Here is a 17,628-nt window from a genome sequence, read left to right as displayed (position 1 = left end):
GTGACTGGATTTTCATCCAAACCCAACTGCTTCCCTGGTGGAGAACGTGACTCCAGACCCAAACTGACCTGATGGACATTTGGTTTTTAAAGTGTGCTAATGAGCCTCTCAGTTGTGTCAAATTAACAGAGTCGATGCCTCCTTCGGAGAGCAATTAGCGATGTGTGAGGAATGCCAACCATTGGCAGCGACACGCATCTCCAGAATAAATTAATAGAAAAATATCGAAAGGTTGCTGAAGGTGGTGGATCAGTGGGGGATGCCCATAGGACGAGGAATGGATACAGCTGCGATATTGTGTGTGGTTCTGGCTATACTCTGACAGGAGGAATAGGCAGACAGCGAACAAGATCTAGATTCAGCACATTGAAGCTCTGTAACTGGGAGCCTCGAGCTGCTTAGCTACAGGACAGACAGTCCCACAGACAACACATCAGGACAAAGCTTTGCTGTCCCAGTACAGAATGTTGATGGATAACCAGACAACAACAGGCAGCACAGTGGCACAGTGGTTAGCACTGCTGTCTCCCAGTGCCAGGGGCCCCGGGCAGCACAGTGGCACAGTGGTTAGCACTGCTGTCTCCCAGTGCCAGGGGCCCCGGGCAGCACAGTGGCACAGTGGTTAGCACTGCTGTCTCCCAGTGCCAGGGGCCCGGGGCAGCACAGTGGTTAGCACTGCTGTCTCACAGTGCCAGGGACCCGGGTTCAATTCCAGCCTTGGGTCTGTGAATTCCAGCCTTCCAGTCTGTGCGGAATCTGCACATTCTCCCCGTATCTGTGTGGGTTTCCTCCGGGTGCTCAAGTTTCCTCCCACAGTCCAAAGATTTGTGGGTTAGGTAGATGGACCATGCTAAATTGTCCCTTCGAGTCGGGAGGTAAAAATGTGGGGTTACAGGGATCGGGCCTGGATGGGATTGTTGTCAGTAGAGTCCAGATGGGCCGAATGGCTTCCTTCTGCACTGTTGGGATTCTACGAACGGGCAGGGGTGGTCCCAGGCACCGTGGGGCCCAAACACAGGAGACAATCTGCATCCAAAAGACGGAATGGAGTTTCATTACCCCAGACACACCTCGTGGTTCCCACGTGAATAACTGGGTGTCCAGACAATTCACTTCACTCCCTGTGACAATGCAAACTGGTTTCTGAGCAGAATGGCGGCGGCAGCAACTGAATCCTGCCACTAATCGGAATTGTAGTGCAGAGAACAAAGCACAGCAGAGAGAGCGTGGCTCACACACACCAACAATTCACTGCAAATCTGCAATGGTGTGATTGTTTTTACCAAAACCGGACAAAGATGTGGAGATGAGGCAGGTGGACGGAGTAAAGATCAGGATCAAATAAAATCTGCTGGAGAGAGTTATTGAGTGAATCCCACACCGCCGCTCTTCCCTTTTGCAGCTGGCTCAACGTCAAATTTATCTCGAATAAAATTGCTCGGAAACACCTCGGGACATTTTACTGTGTTAAAGATGCAATATAAATGCAGGTTGTTGTTACACTGCATCGCGCAGGAAATTTTATCAATTTATCACGTATCAATTTCCGCATTGCAGCAAATAAAGGTCAGTTTCACACGGAGTCTGTTAGCGGCACTAACTCTGCCAGCTCACTGTCAGGAAGGCGCAGACTGGAAGGTCATTGCTGACACTAAGGTCAAAGTGCGGACCATCACAGTCAGCTGTGAAAACAACCTGAAATAAACTAAAGGCAAAGCGTGCAGATGGGAGCTCAAAACCTCCCCAATTGCAAACCCTGCTGCCAAGGTTTCACTCCAATTAATGTCAAACTCCCAATAGTGCAGATAAACTGAGGCTTAAAGAAGAACCAATGCTCCCTCTACACAGTCTCCATCAAACATTCCCAGGACAGATACAGCATGGGGTTAGATACAGAGTAAAGCTCCCTCTACACTGTCTCCATCAAACATTCCCAGGACAGATACAGCATGGGGTTAGATACAGAGTAAAGCTCCCTCTACACTGTCCCCATCAAACACTCCCAGGACAGGTTACAGCACGGGGTTAGATACAGAGTAAAGCTCCCTCTACACTGTCCCCATCAAACACTCCCAGGACAGGTACAGCACGGGGTTAGATACAGAGTAAAGCTCCCTCTACACTGTCCCCATCAAACACTCCCAGGACAGGTACAGCACGGGGTTAGATACAGAGTAAAGCTCCCTCTACACAGTCTCCATCAAACACTCCCAGGACAGGTACAGCACGGGGTTAGATACAGAGTAAAGCTCCCTCTACACTGTCCCCATCAAACACTCCCAGGACAGGTACAGCATGGGGTTAGATACAGAGTAAAGCTCCCTCTACACTGTCCCCATCAAACACTCCCAGGACAGGTACAGCACGGGGTTAGATACAGAGTAAAGCTCCCTCTACACTGTCCCCATCAAACACTCCCAGGACAGGTACAGCACGGGGTTAGATACAGAGTAAAGCTCCCTCTGCACTGTCCCCATCAAACACTCCCAGGACAGGTACAGCATGGGGTTAGATACAGAGTAAAGCTCCCTCTACACTGTCCCCATCAAACACTGATGTGGAGATGTCGATGTTGGACTGGGGTGAACACAGTTTCCACTCCATCTGACGAAGGAGCAGCGCTCCGAAAGCTTATGGTATTTGCTACCAAATAAACCTGTGGGACTTTAACTTGGTGTTATTAAAACTCTTACTGTGCCCATCAAACACTCCCAGGACAGGTACGGCACGGGGTTAGATACAGAGTAAAGCACCCTCTGCAATGCCCCCATCAAATGCTCCCAGGACAGGTACAGCACGGGGTTAGATACAGAGTAAAGCTCCCTCTACACTGTCCCCATCAAACACTCCCAGGACAAGGACAGCATGGAGTTAGATACAGATTATCAGGTTTTCCTCGATTGATGTTAGGATTTAGAGCAGTGATGCTTCAATGGAGATTGAATAGAGAAATAAGGAGAAAGTATTTCCAGTGGGAGGAGGGTGGGTAACCAGAGGGATGCAGATTGAAGAGAATCAGGAAAAGAGTCACATAACATGGGGAGTCTCTTTTGTACAGCGAGTTGCTGTGATCTGGAAGTGGCTGCCTGAAACTAACGTAGATGCAGATTCATCCAGAACTTTCCAAAGGGGAACTGATTAAATACTTGATAAAGCTGAAAGAAGAGACTGTTTTGTCGAAGCTTTACGTCTTGCACTCATCAGGTCAGTTCACAAGAAAACCCATGTCAGCGGAAACAACAACTTCCCCTGTGTGAGGAGAGTGCTGATTGATTGGCAAGTGATCTCTCACTGGTGAAGGCATTACCATGGAGAATGCACCAGTTGATGGTGACTGACAGTCAACCATCAAGCCCTGCTTAAATTTAAACCAGGCAGCTTGATTCTGATTGGTTAAGACATTGCCCTGAGGAATGAACCAGTGAACTGTTGTCACTTATTTTGTTTAACTGAAATAGGCGCAACGCGTGTACATGTTATTTCTGTCTGGAAATAGGGTGGCACAGTGGTTAGCACTGCTACCTCACAGTGCCAGGGACCTGGGTTCAATTCCCGGCTTGGGTCACTGTCTGTGCGGAGTCTGCACGTTCTCCCCGTGAGTTTCCTCCGGGTGCTCCGGATTACTCCCACAGTCCGAAAGACGTGCTGGTTAGGTGCATTGGCTATGCTAAATTCTCCCTCAGTGTATCCGAACAGGCGTCAGAGTGTGGCGACTAGGGGATTTTCACAGTCACTTCATTGCAGTGTTAATGTAAAGTGACTTGTGACACCAATTAATAAACTTTTAAAAAAATGTAGCTTCCAGTATCGGCAAATGCACCACACTGCAAGCCTGACAATCTTAAATATAATTATTCTCAATCAATAAATCCTTTAGTTAGTTACTTGACACAGCAATGCGTGTCAAATTATTACAGTCGTAAAGTGTGTTACACCTAATGAGGTACTTTTTAAGCATAGCCATGATTGTAATGTAATAAATGTGGCAGCAAATTTGCCCACAGCAGACTCCCACAGTTAGGTGCTAATGACCAGATAATGCTTTTCTGATGTAAATTGGTTGTCAGTGTAATTCCTAGCACACTGAGGATTATTTAGCAATTGTTGTCCAATCACAGAATCAGATCTAATGTTGAACACTGCGTTTGGAGTTTTATAAGCAGCGGCTGGTTGGGTATGGTCTGTACCTTGCCCATTACGAACAGCGGCTGGTTGGGTATGGTCTGTACCTTGCCCATTACGAACAGCGGCTGGTTGGGTATGGTCTGTACCTTGCCCATTACGAACAGCGGCTGGTTGGGTATGGTCTGTACCTTGCCCATTACGAACAGCGGCTGGTTGGGTATGGTCTGTACCTTGCCCATTACGAACAGCGGCTGGTTGGGTATGGTCTGTACCTTGCCCATTACGAACAGCGGCTGGTTGGGTATGGTCTGTACCTTGCCCATTACGAACAGCGGCTGGTTGGGTATGGTCTGTACCTTGCCCATTACGAACAGCGGCTGGTTGGGTATGGTCTGTACCTTGCCCATTACAAACAGTGGCTGGGACATGCCTTTTGATACGATCCACCAGTCACTGGGATGGACGGCGTACATACCTAACATCACACTGGCACCGAAATTCATAAACCACATTACTGTGACAGTAATAGAGGTGGATAAGATGTTGAGAGGTATTGATAGAGTGGATTCTCAGAGGCTTTTACCCAGGGCTGAAATGGTTGCCACAAGAGGTCACAGGTTTAGGGTGCTGGGGAGTCGGTACAGAGGAGATGTTAGGGGTAAGTTTTTCACTCAGAGGGTGGTGGGTGCGTGGAATCGACTGCCGGTAGTGGTGGTGGAGGCGGATTCGATAGGGTCTTTTAAGAGACTTTTGGATAAGTTCATGGAAGTTAGTAAGATAGAGAGTTATAGGTAAGCCTAGTAGGTAGGGACATGTTCGGCGCAACTTGTGGGCCGAAGGGCCTGTTTGTGCTGTAGCTTTTCTATATATGTTCTATAATGCAACACCTCTACAACTCAGAGCCCAATTGCCAACAAATCAGTACTTTTTGCATTCACGCGTGGGACATGGGTGTCGCTGGCTAGGCCAGCATTTATTGCCCATCCCTAGTTGCCCTTGAGGTGGTGTTGGTGAGCTGCCTTCTTGAATCGCTGCAGTCCACGTGCTGTGGGTTGACCCACAATGCTGTTAGGGAGGAAATTCCAGGATTTTGACCCAGCGACTGCAAAGGAACGGCCGATATATTTCCAAGTCAGGATGGTGAGTGGCTTGGAGGGGAACTTGCAGGTGGTGGTGTTCCCATTTATCTGCTGCCCTTGTCCTTCTAGGTGTAAGTGGCCATGGGTTTGGAAGGTGCTGTCTAGGATCTTTGGTGGACTGCTGCAGTGCATCTTGTCAATAGTACACACTGGTGCATACACCTGGGTATTCTTTCAAATTGTCCTGAGTGCAAGATGAAAAGCTTTGACATAAAAGCCTCTTTTTCTCAGAAATATTCAAGTCCCGTACTGCAGAATGGCGGCTTGAAGCAGTGATAGTTACAGGACTATTGGGAAAGACCAGAGAAATGGGCCAATGGTGTAACGGCCTCTTTCTGTGCGCTAAGGTTCTGAGTGGAGACTGGAAGGACATTTGGTGACAATGTGTTTCTTGTGCATTCCAAAGATTCTGGCAACACACAGGAAAAACGCTGCAAGTTTTGGAAATCTGAAATGAAAGCACAATGCTGGAAACACTCTGCAGGTCAGGCAGTGTCTGTGGAGAGAGATACAGAGTTAACATTTCACAAACTGCTCAGGATGGTTGCAGAATAAGAAATGTCTCAAGTTAGAGCCTCGGATCAAATGCACAAAAACCGAAAGATTCACATTGCTGTTCACCTTGGACTCCTTTTAATGATAAAATAGAAAGGGGCAAGTACAGAGGTTGAATTTAACAGTCGTACTGTTTCCCTGTAACAACAGTCAGTAGCAGCACATGCCAACCTCTCCATTCACTGCCATGGTGAAGAACAAGAGATAAAACTTTAATATACACACTGATGCACACGCGCGCGTGCACACGCACACACACAGACTGACGTACTTACAAACCCCCACACACACACGCCCACAGACGCACACACACACACAGACGCACACACACACACAGACGCACACACAGACGCACACACACACAGACGCACACACACACACAGATGCGCACACACACACACACACACACACGCACACAGACTGACGTACTTACAAACCCCCACACACACACAGACACACACAGACGCACACACACACAGACGCACACACACACACACAGACGCACACACACACACAGACGCACACGCACACACAGACGCACACGCACACACAGACGCACACACACACACAGACGCGCACACACACACACACACACGCACACAGACTGACGTACTTACAAACCCACACACACACACAGAGACACACACAGACGCACGCACACACACAGACGCACACGCGCGCGCGCGCACACACACAGACACGCTCACAAACTCACACGCACACTCTGACCAACAGACTGACACACAGACAGACACACACATACAACACACACTCACAAGACACACACAAGAGACTCATACTCACTCAGACTGATAAAGACACACACAGACACACATTCATGAAGACCAATTGACTCTCACTCATACTATTATAGACTCACATACACACTGTCAGACAGATGCAGTCACAGAGACACTTACACACACACACCCACACCCCCACCCACCAAATGCCCACAAGCAGTGACATATACATGCACCAACATTAACACACACCAACAGACATGCACAGACCTTTTCTTGTCCACATATATAAACTGGCACATGGTGGCAGACAGATCCATAGACACCAACGCGCACACACATGGAGATGGCTACCCCTCCCAAAAACAAACACACACAGTCCCACACACAGTCCGACATACTGACACACACACGGTCCCACATACTGACACACACATGGTCCCACATACTGATACAGTCCCACATACTGACACACACACGGTCCCACATACTGACACACACACGGTCCCACATACTGACACACACACACGGTCCCACATACTGACACACACACACACGGTCCCACATACTGACACATACACGGTCCCACATACTGACACAGTCCCCCATACTGACACACACACGGTCCCACATACTGACACACGGTCCCCCATACTGACACACACACGGTCCCACATACTGACACACGGTCCCACATACTGACAGTCCCACATACTGACACACACACGGTCCCACATACTGACACACACACGGTCCCCCATACTGACACACATACGGTCCCACATACTGACACACGGTCCCACATACTGACAGTCCCACATACTGACACACACACGGTCCCCCATACTGACACACACACGGTCCCCCATACTGACACATACACGGTCCCACATACTGACACACAGTCCCACATACTGACACGGTCCCACATACTGACACAGTCCCACATACTGACACACACACACGCGCCCACATACTGACACACACACACGGTCCCACATACTGACACACACACACGGTCCCACATACTGACACACACACACAGTCCCACATACTGACACAGTCCCACATACTGACATACACACACGGTCCCACATACTGGCACACACACGGTCCCACATACTGGCACACACACGGTCCCACATACTGACACACACATGGTCCCACATACTGACACAGTCCCACATACTGACACACACACGGTCCAACATACTGACACACACACGGTCCCACATACTGACACACACACGGTCCCACATACTGACACACACACGGTCCCACATACTGACACACACACGGTCCCACATACTGACACACACACGGTCCCACATACTGACACACACACGGTCCCACATACTGACACACACACGGTCCCACATACTGACACACACACGGTCCCACATACTGACGCACGGTCCCACATACTGACACACACACGGTCCCACATACTGGCACACACACGGTCCCACATACTGACACACACACGGTCCCACATACTAACACACACACGGTCCCACATACTGACACACGGTCCCACATACTGACACACGGTCCCACATACTGACACACACACGGTCCCACATACTGACACACACACGGTCCCACATACTGACACACACACGGTCCCACATACTGACGCACGGTCCCACATACTGGCACACACACGGTCCCACATACTGACACACACAGATACAGTAACAAGGACAAACACACAGGTATACACAAAGACAGAATCAGGTATACAGATGTGCACACACAGACGAAACGCATGTGCAGATATATTCCCACTTTCACTCACAGAAATCCACAGCTTTGCAAAAGAATTAAATAATATTCTAACATTTGGTCATCCATTAATGTGATAATGTGCAATGGATAGAGATGGGCTAGATATGAAATATTTAAACTCTATAAACAGACCTGGGTTGAACTGAGGACAGAATCTTAAAGTACCAGGTGCTTGGCTGGGGCGAATACTCTGGTTAATGATGTACCTCACACTGGAATATTGAACACAGATGATAAATGGGTCGTTACGACGTGTCACTGACAAGCTGTGACACACTATTCACCACACAACAGACTTGATGCAGAAATTGTTTTTCAAATAATTATATCTCTTCAGATTAAACAGCAAATTCCTCCCATAATAGATGAGGCAGCTCAGTAATTCTGTAGCAGGTTAAATGCCGGAGATAGTGAGGTGAAATCCAGTCAGTCCAACAGTTGCATATCCAAATAATCCATCCATTTGTGTGGCCATCGACAGTAACCAACATCGAACACAGTCTCTCGAAGAAGTGGGGATGTTTCAAAGGAGGGGGGAAGGGGGATGGAGGGAATTAATCCCCCTCCCCATTCCCCCCCGACACATCTCGCAGGACTGTTGAGGATCAAGTGATGATGAAGATGCCTCGGATCCATCGGTGGGGACGGTTGCCGTGGTTACTCACTCCCTGCTCCTGCTGTACTTTCCCCCCAGCTCACTGGGAATAATGAGACTCTCGCTGTCCTTAATATTGGCTGCAACACAGGGAGGGGAAGAGGCAGGTGGAGGGAGGAAGAATTCAGGAGAGGAGGCAAGGGGGAGCAGAGGAGAGGGTGAGGAGGATTGGGTGGAAGGGTCGGATGGGGGAGGGGGAAGAGGGGAGAGGAGAGGGATAAGGGGAAGGAAGGGACGGAGACAAGGGACACGGGGGGGGGGGGGGGGGGGGGGGGGGGAGGGAGTGGAGGGGCTTTTCCATTGATTGATTCCAATTGTCATCCCGCTGAGTTGGGAAACACGGATGGACGTCGCTTCTTGGGAAAATCCCTCCCACGGAGAGGGCAATAGCCCAGAAAGCTAAGACTGTCAACGATGCTATGTGTCCTTTCTACAGAATATATATATATATCTGTACAGGTCCTACAGATTTATATATCTTTATACTGTGTCATTGTGGAAATGAAGGAGTTTGTGTGGTTTTATAATTCATCTGATTTAATGATGTGGAACAGCGTGACGTTGTACAGAACCTGGTGACCGTTATTCCAGGTGTACAGGGCTCGATCCTTGGGGTTGTAATCCAGCATGGAGATGTGGGAGTATTGGTTATGGAACTGGATGTCAGTGTACTCGTAGGTGGAAGTGTTGGTGTTGTACGAATAGTAAACTTTGGCACCACCCAGGTGGGAGTTGGTCATGTACAGAGTGCCGCAAATCATGAAGGCCTCGCCAGCACTGCGTTTGGGGTAGCCAGTGTTCCAGCTCCGTAGCACCTCCAGGGTCCCCAGGTCGAGCTTGCTGATGACAATGTTGCCCGCATTCTGATTGGTGGCATAGACTGCCCACAGCCCCCCCTCATCCACCATCAGGTCGATGTCAGAATGGCCTCCCCAGGAGTAAGGGTACATGTTGTTATATCCTGCGTAGTCCAGGCTGCGCTGAGTGAGCAGGCGTTCGGTCGGGATGTGGAATTTGATGATGATGTGGCTCTGGTACTTGTTGAAGTATAAGGTCTGGTTGTAGACGACCTGGCCTGTCCCAGACCAGGGGTGAGGCAGGCGGTGCACTGTGAAATTATCGGTACTCATAAAATCCTGGAGGGACTTATAAACACGCACAAAGCGGTTGTTATGGTAACCATCCATGTAATAAACCTGAAGGAAGATCAAACAAGACAGCATCAAGATGGATTTGTCAGATAAATGTACGCACTGGAGTGAACATCACAGCAGATCAGACGTGACTGAAACCCGGGCCCAACTTTACTCTGTCTACTCAAACTCCCATCAGCTTTCTGCCTCAGCATCGAGGCTGCTCTGAGCAAAATGAGATCCTGTGTGACTGGGACAAAGGGAAACTTTCCCCCCTCATCCTGTCTGCAGCTTGCGACACATTGACCACATCCTCCGCCTCCAACACCGCTCCACTGCTGTCCAGCTGGCTGGGACTGCTCTCACTTGGGGTCCATTCCTATCTATCTAATCTCTGACAATGGCTTCTCTTCCTGCTCCTGCACTGTTGCCACTGGCGTCCCTCAAGGATCTGTCCTTGGAGCCCTCCTATTCCTCATCTCCATGCTGCCCCTCGGTTATATCATAGAAGCATAGAGGATAGGAGCAGGAGGAGGCCATTCGGCCCTTCGAGCTTGCTCCGCCATTCATTACGATCATGGTTGATCATCCAACTCAACAGCCTAATCCTGTTTTTGCCCCATAACCTTTGACCCCATTCGCCCCCAAGTGCTATATCCAGCCGCCTCTTGAATGCATCCAATGTTTTGGCATCAACTACTTCCTGTGGTAATGAATTCCACAGGCTCACCACTCTTTGGGTGAAGAAATGTCTCCTCACCTCCATCCTAAATGGTCTACCCTGAATCCCCAGACTGTGACCCCTGGTTCTGGACTCCCCCCACCATCGGGAACATCCTCCCTGCGCCCATCCTGTCTCGGCCTGTTAGAATTTGATAAGTCTCCATAAGATTCCCCCCTCATTCATCTGAACTCCAGCGAAAACAATCCTAACCTAGTCAATCCCTCCTCATACATCAGTCCCTCCATCTCTGGAATCAGCCTGGTAAACCTTCGCTGCACTCCCTCGAGAGCAAGAACATCCTTCCTCAGGAGACCAAAACTGCACACAATACTCTCGGTGTGGCCTCACCAAGGCCCTGTATAATTGCAACAACACATCCCTGCTCCTGTACTCGAAACCTCTCGCAATGAAGGCCAACATTCCATTTGCCTTCTTTACCGCCTGCTGCACCTGCATGCTTACCTTCAGCGACTGGTGCACAAGGACACCCAGGTCCCGCTGCACACTCCCCTCTCCCAATTTACACCCATTCAGGTAGTAATCTGCCGCCTTGTTTTTGCTTCCAAAGTGAATAACCTCACATTTATCCAAATTATACTGCATCTGTCATTGATTAGCCCACTCACCCAACCTGTCCAGATCATTCTGAAGGATCTCTGCATCCTCGTCACAGTTCATCCTCCCACCCAACTTGGTGTCATCTGCAAACTTTGAGATGTTACATTTTGTTCCCTCATCCAAATCATTAATATATATTGTGAATAGCTGGGGTCCCAGCACCGATCCCTGTGGCACCCCACTAGTTACTGCCTGCCAGTTTGAAAAGCACCCATTAATTCCTACTCTTTGTTTCCTCTCTGCCAACCAGTTTTCTATCCATCTCAATACACTTCCTCCAATCCCATGCGTTTTAATCTTGCACGATAATCTCTTTTGCAGGACTTTGTCAAACGTTTTCTGAAAGTCCAAATATACCACATCTACTGGTTCCCCTTGTCAACTCTACTAGTTACATCTTCAAAGAATTCCAACAGATTTGTCAAGCCTGATTTCCCCTTCATAAATCCATGCTGACTCTGTCTGATCCTGCCACTGTTTCTAAATGTTCTGCTATAAAGTCCTTGATAATGGATTTGAGAATTTTCCCCACTAATGATGTTAAGCTTTCTGGTCCATAATTCCCTGTTTTCTCTCTGCCTCCTTTTTTGAATATTGGAGGGACATTAACTACCCTCCAATCTGCAGGGACTGTTCCAGAGTCAATAGAATCCTGGAAGATGACCACCAATACATCCACTATTTCTAGAGCCACTTCCTTATGTCCTTTGGGATGTAGATTTTCAGGCCCTGGGGATTTATCCGCCTTCAGTCACATCAATTTTCCCAGCACCATTTCTCTACTAATATTGATCTCCCTCAGTTCTTCCCTCTCACTAAATCTTGCATTCTCCAACATTTCTGGCATCTGATTTGTGTCCTCTTTTGTGAAGACAGAACCAAAGTATGTATTCAGTTGCTCGGCCATTTCTTTGTCCCCGATTACACATTCCCCCGTTTCTGTCTGTAGGGGACGTACATTTGTCTTCACCGACCTCTTTCTCTTCACGTATCCATAGAAACTCTTAGTGTCAGTCTTTATGTTCCCTGCAAGCTTACTTTCGTACTGTATTTTCCCCTTCTTAATCAATCCCTTGGTCCTTCTTTGCTGAATTCTGAACTGCTCCCAATCCTCAGACCTATTATTTTTCTTGGCCAATCTGTACGCTTCTTCCTTCGATCGGATATTCTCTCTAATTTCCTTTGTAAGCCTCTTACCCATTTTGTTTTTGTGCCAGACAGGAATAAACAGTTGCTGCAATTCCCCCATGCATTCCTTGAATGTTTGCCATTGTCTACCCACTGTCATCCCTTTAAGTAACTCTCCCCAATCTATCAAGGCCAACTCACGCCTCATATCCCCATAGTTTTCTTTTTTAAGATTCAGCACCCTCGTCACCGAATCAACTACTTCATCTTGATAAAAAATTCTATCATCTTCTGGTCGCCCATCCCCAAGGGGTTTCATACAGATAGATTAGCAATGATTCCCTTCTCATTACACAGTACCCAGTCTAAGATGGCCTGCTCTCTAGTTGGTTCCTCCACATATTCATATATATCATCTGAAGACACAGCGTTAGTTTTCCCGTGTGCACCGACAACACCCAACTCTACCCCTCCTTCCTCCGCCATCCCCCACCCCCCCGCCATCCCCCACTGCCCCCCGCCATCCCCCAGCCCCCTCCGCCCCCCCACCACCCTCCGCCATCCCCCCTGCCTCCCTCACCCCCCCAGCCATCCCCTACCACCCTCCGCCATCCCCTCCTCCCACCCCCCCCCCCTCCCCTCCTACCACCACACCCCAGTTCACTGTTGTGAAATTATCCGGCTGCTTATCTGATATCCGGTATTAGAGGAGCAGAAATTTCCTCCAGTTCAATATTGGGAAGAGTGAATCCATTGCCTTCAGTCTTTGTTCCAAGTTGCTGTTCCTTATCCTCTGACTCCATCCGTTCCCCTGATCCTGAAACAGCCACTTCACAACCTTGCTGTCAGCTTTGACCCCGAGTGTATTTCTGACGATTTCACTGCCTGTTTCTATTTTCATTCCATTGTCTGTCTCAGCTCCTCTGCTGCTGAAACCCTCACTCGGCCTTTGCTCCTTCCGTGTTAGACTGTTCCAATGCACTTTACGATTCAAAACACCTTCCTGCTCCCCCACATTCTATCATAGAACCATAGAAATGATACATCACTGATCTTATCCATGCCCCAGGACACCCAGGTGTCCTTTCTAACCCCATCTCCCTGCACCCGACCCATACCCTGCACTTACGATGTGGATCCAGGTACTTTTCAAAAGAGTTTCGGGTCTCTGCCTCCACCACCAACTCAGGCAGTGAATTCCAGACACCCACCACCCTCTGCCTATCTTGAATCTATGACCCCTGGTTTCTGAATTCTCTGCCAGGGGAAACAGGTTCCTTCTGCCTACTCCCTCCCTGACCCCTCACAATTCTGTACCTCAATCATGTCACCCCTCAGCCTTCTCTGTTCCAAGGAAAATAATCTCAATCTCTCCATCCTCTCCTCATAGCTACAATTCTCCAGCCTGGGCCACATTCTTGTGAACCTCCTCTACACTCTCTCCAGAGCAATTACCTCCTTCCTGTAATGTGGTGGCCAGAACTGCACACAATACTCCAGTTGTGGCCTCACCGGTGTTTTATACAGTTTCATCATGATAGCCTTACTTTTATACTCTAAACTTGGTGCACAATTGCACAGGTCCTTTAGGGATCTGTGCAATTGTACACCAAGATCGCTCACTTCATCCACCCCTCTCAGTGTATTCCTGTTAATTGTGAATTTCCTCTTACTGTTTGATGTCTGTGAACACATTACCTCACACTTAACAGAGCTGAACTCAATCTGTCACTTTCCTGCTCACTCCACCAATCCATCTTTATCGTTCTGGAGCTTGCAGTTATCCTCTACACCACAGAATCGAATTGGTGACCAAATCAGTGATAAATCTTTATGGACGAGGCAAGGAACAGGGAGAGCTTTGGCAATCACTGCTCCAAAATCACTGGGTCTACTCAAACTTGCTGCCCTCACACCAGGTCACATCTTAAATTCTTCACAAACTGGATCACAAAATGTTACTTTCCGAATTAAATCTTGCAAATCCGTTCTTGAGTCGCTCCCACCATCTCACTCGGAACTCTGACCCACAGCCTGTGCACTCACTCACTGAGTTCATACATTAGATTCTATCCCGCACCCCCCAACCAAGCACTTGGAGCTCCGGGCTGGCCTGAGGTGAGGCAGCGAGCTATCTTCCACATCACCCAGTGCCTTTAGCATGCTGGACACACTAAGATCACCTCTGAATCTCTCTTCCGGTCAGATCATCGCTCAATTCCTCCGTCCTCACACTCATTCCGGCTGCTCTCTTTATCCTGTTTGTGGGCAGGATATTCTCCCCGCACTGTGACACAGTAAGTGACGCTGCATCAATGATTTATAAAAGTTATCCGAGTATTTCTCTACAATACTGACCCTTACAGCTGATCTCTGTCCTCACCGGCGCTCAGCGTTGATGCAATAGTTTCGACTCAATGTAAAGGAACCCCAGTTTCAGACAACTGCGGTCAATACTGGGCACTGCACCCTCAGTATGGGGGGGTCGCTGGGTTTATGGGGAGGGCTGGGTTGGAGAGGGGGCGGGGGGAGTGGAGTGGGGGTGGGGGGAGTGGAGTGGGGGTGGGGGGGGGAGCGGGGGTGGGGGTGGGGGGGGGAGTGGAGCGGGGGTGTTGAGTGGAGCGGGGGCGGAGTGGAGCGGGGGTGGGGGCGGAGTGGAGCGTTGGTGGGGGCGGAGTGGAGCGGGGGCGGAGTGGAGCGGGGGCGGAGTGGAGCGGGGGCGGAGGCGGAGTGGAGCGGGGGTGGGGGCGGAGTGGAGCGGGGGTGGGGGCGGAGTGGAGCAGGGGTGGGGGCGGAGTGGAGCGGGGGTGGGTGGGGGGAGTGGAGCGGGAGTGGGGGGAGTGGAGGTGTGGGTCAGAGAGGGGGTGGTGGGTCAGAGGGGGTCCACAGTCGGAGAGGGGCTGGGGGGGGGGGGGGGGTGGGGGGATGTTTACTGGTCCATGGGGGTCAGTGCTGGGACATTTTGCTATTTCCATGGAGTTTGAGCTTGAAGATTTTGGCAGCAGGAACAGGGAGACTGGGGATTGAGCTCAAATTTAGCAGCAGAATTAAAGTCATTACCACGCGGGAAATCAATTTCAGAATCGATTTGAGTTTGAAAATACGAGAGACAGAAATGGCCGGCAAAGAGGATAGAATGCGGAGATATGCAAGCGTTAGATATATAAAACCTTGGTTCGGCCGCATTTGGAGTATTGCGTGCAGTTCTGGTCCCACACTACCAGAAGGATGTGGGAGCTTTGGAGAGAGCGCTGAGAAGCTTCACCAGGATGTTGCCTGGTCTCGAGGGTGTTGACTATGAGGAGAGGTTGAATAAACTCGGATTGTTTTCATTGGAAAGACGGAGGCCGAGGAGAGATCTGACAGATCTACAAAATGATGAGAGGCACAGACAGGGTGGATAGTCAGAGGCATTTTCCCCAGGGTGTAAGTGTCAATTACAAGGGGGCACAGGTTCAAGGTGAGAGGGGGAAAGTTTAAGGGAGATGTGTGGGGGAAGTTTTTCACGCAGAGAGTGGTGGGTGCCTGGAACGCGCTGCCAGAGGAGGTGGTGGAAGTGGGCACATTAGCAACAGTTAAGAGGCATCTGGATGGGTCCCTGGATAGGGAGGGAATAGAGGGATACGGACCGAGTCAGGGCAGGAGGTTTTTTCCGTTTAGTTCGAGCATCATGATTGGCACAGGCTTGGAGGGCCGAAGGGTCTGTTCCTGTGCTGTACTGTTCTTTTTTTTTTGAGATGAAGGAATGTGGATGTGGACACGGTGGAAGTCCTGACAGGGTGGATACTGGAGTAGAGAGCAGGCAGAGATTCTGCCGGGGTCGGGAAAGCTGCACTTGTGGAGTCCGGAAGGGGCACATTAAATAAAAACAGACTTCATTGATATAGCACCTTTCACCACTTCAGCATGTCCCTACTTTTATAACCAACATGCGTTAACACTGCTGCAATGTAGATAACCTGCACAGCAAGATCCCACAAACAGCAAGATGCTAATGACCAGCATTCTGCTTTTAGGTGTTGGATAAAGATCGAGTGGAGCGTTGGGGGGGGGGGGGAACTCCCCTGCTCCTTGAAATAGAGCCATGGGATCTTGACATTCATTCCCTCAGAGAGGACCTGTGTTTTACACCTCATTCACCTCTCTGCCCCCCACCTCCACCCCCGCCCCCCGCCATAAAGCATTGGTGGAGGCAAGGCTTTTGCTCCTGATTTTTAAGTCTGTTTGTAAATCACGAATCTCAAAAAATAATGGGCGATTTTAACAAAACTGGATAACCACAGAGGGCTGTGGTCTGAGGGACAGCGGATTAGCTCTTGGCCAAGGTGTGAATCTGAATCCTGGAATGTTTTTACTTTAAACAGGGTTTGTTAACATTGGTGGATCGGGAGAACTGACTTTTTTGTAAGAATGCTGTGGATTGTTTGATTCGGAAAGAGGTGAATTGATTCACACAGTCGAGATCCTAGAATCCTACAGTGCAGAAGGGGGCCATTCGGCCCATCGAGTCTGCACCGACCACAATCCCACCCAGGCTCTATCCCCATAACCCCATGCATTTACCCGAGCTGGTCCCTCGCTGGGTCTCAGCGGTTCTGCTGGAATTGTCACAGCTGGCAAAATGTGGGCAGAGTTTTCACAGCAGGTTGTTGGATGTGGATGTGGATTGGCCTGAAGGCCATGAAACAGGCATTCTTAACAAAAAGATTTCTTTTTCAGCTTTGTAGTTCTGGAGAATCACACAGGCAGGGAAAACCTCAATGGAACAGAGATGAGGAGTGGTTTCTACTCTGAGAGTCATTAGTGTTTGAAATTCTCTCCCCAGGCAACAGTGGAAGCAGTGGGCCATTGAATAACATAGAAACATAGAAGATTCGGCCCTTCGAGCCTGTTCCACCATTCATTAGGGTCATGGCTGATTGTCCAATTCAATAGCCTAATCCTGCTTTCTCCCCATAACCTTTGATCCTATTCGCCCCAAGTGCTATATCCAGCTGCCTCTCGAGTACATTCAATGTTT

At 49.3% G+C, this 17,628-nt stretch overlaps 1 protein-coding gene across 1 annotated transcript in view; it reads right to left on the bottom strand.

The window, feature by feature from the left end:
- Positions 1-9,386: 9,386 nt before the first annotated feature.
- The window catches only part of LOC144502329 (noelin-like), a 34,157-nt gene continuing 25,915 nt past the window's right edge, over positions 9,387-17,628 (bottom strand). Inside the window, exon 6 of the mRNA XM_078226152.1 lies at positions 9,387-10,201. Within this exon, the coding sequence (XP_078082278.1) occupies positions 9,527-10,201 (675 nt within the window). The 3' untranslated portion in view covers positions 9,387-9,526. The remainder of the gene's footprint in view (positions 10,202-17,628) is intronic.

This window comes from Mustelus asterias, chromosome 13, assembly GCF_964213995.1.
Source record: "Mustelus asterias chromosome 13, sMusAst1.hap1.1, whole genome shotgun sequence".
Lineage (NCBI taxonomy): Eukaryota > Metazoa > Chordata > Chondrichthyes > Carcharhiniformes > Triakidae > Mustelus > Mustelus asterias.
Note: the sequence above shows the minus strand (reverse complement) of the source record. Positions and strands in the feature narration are given on the sequence as shown.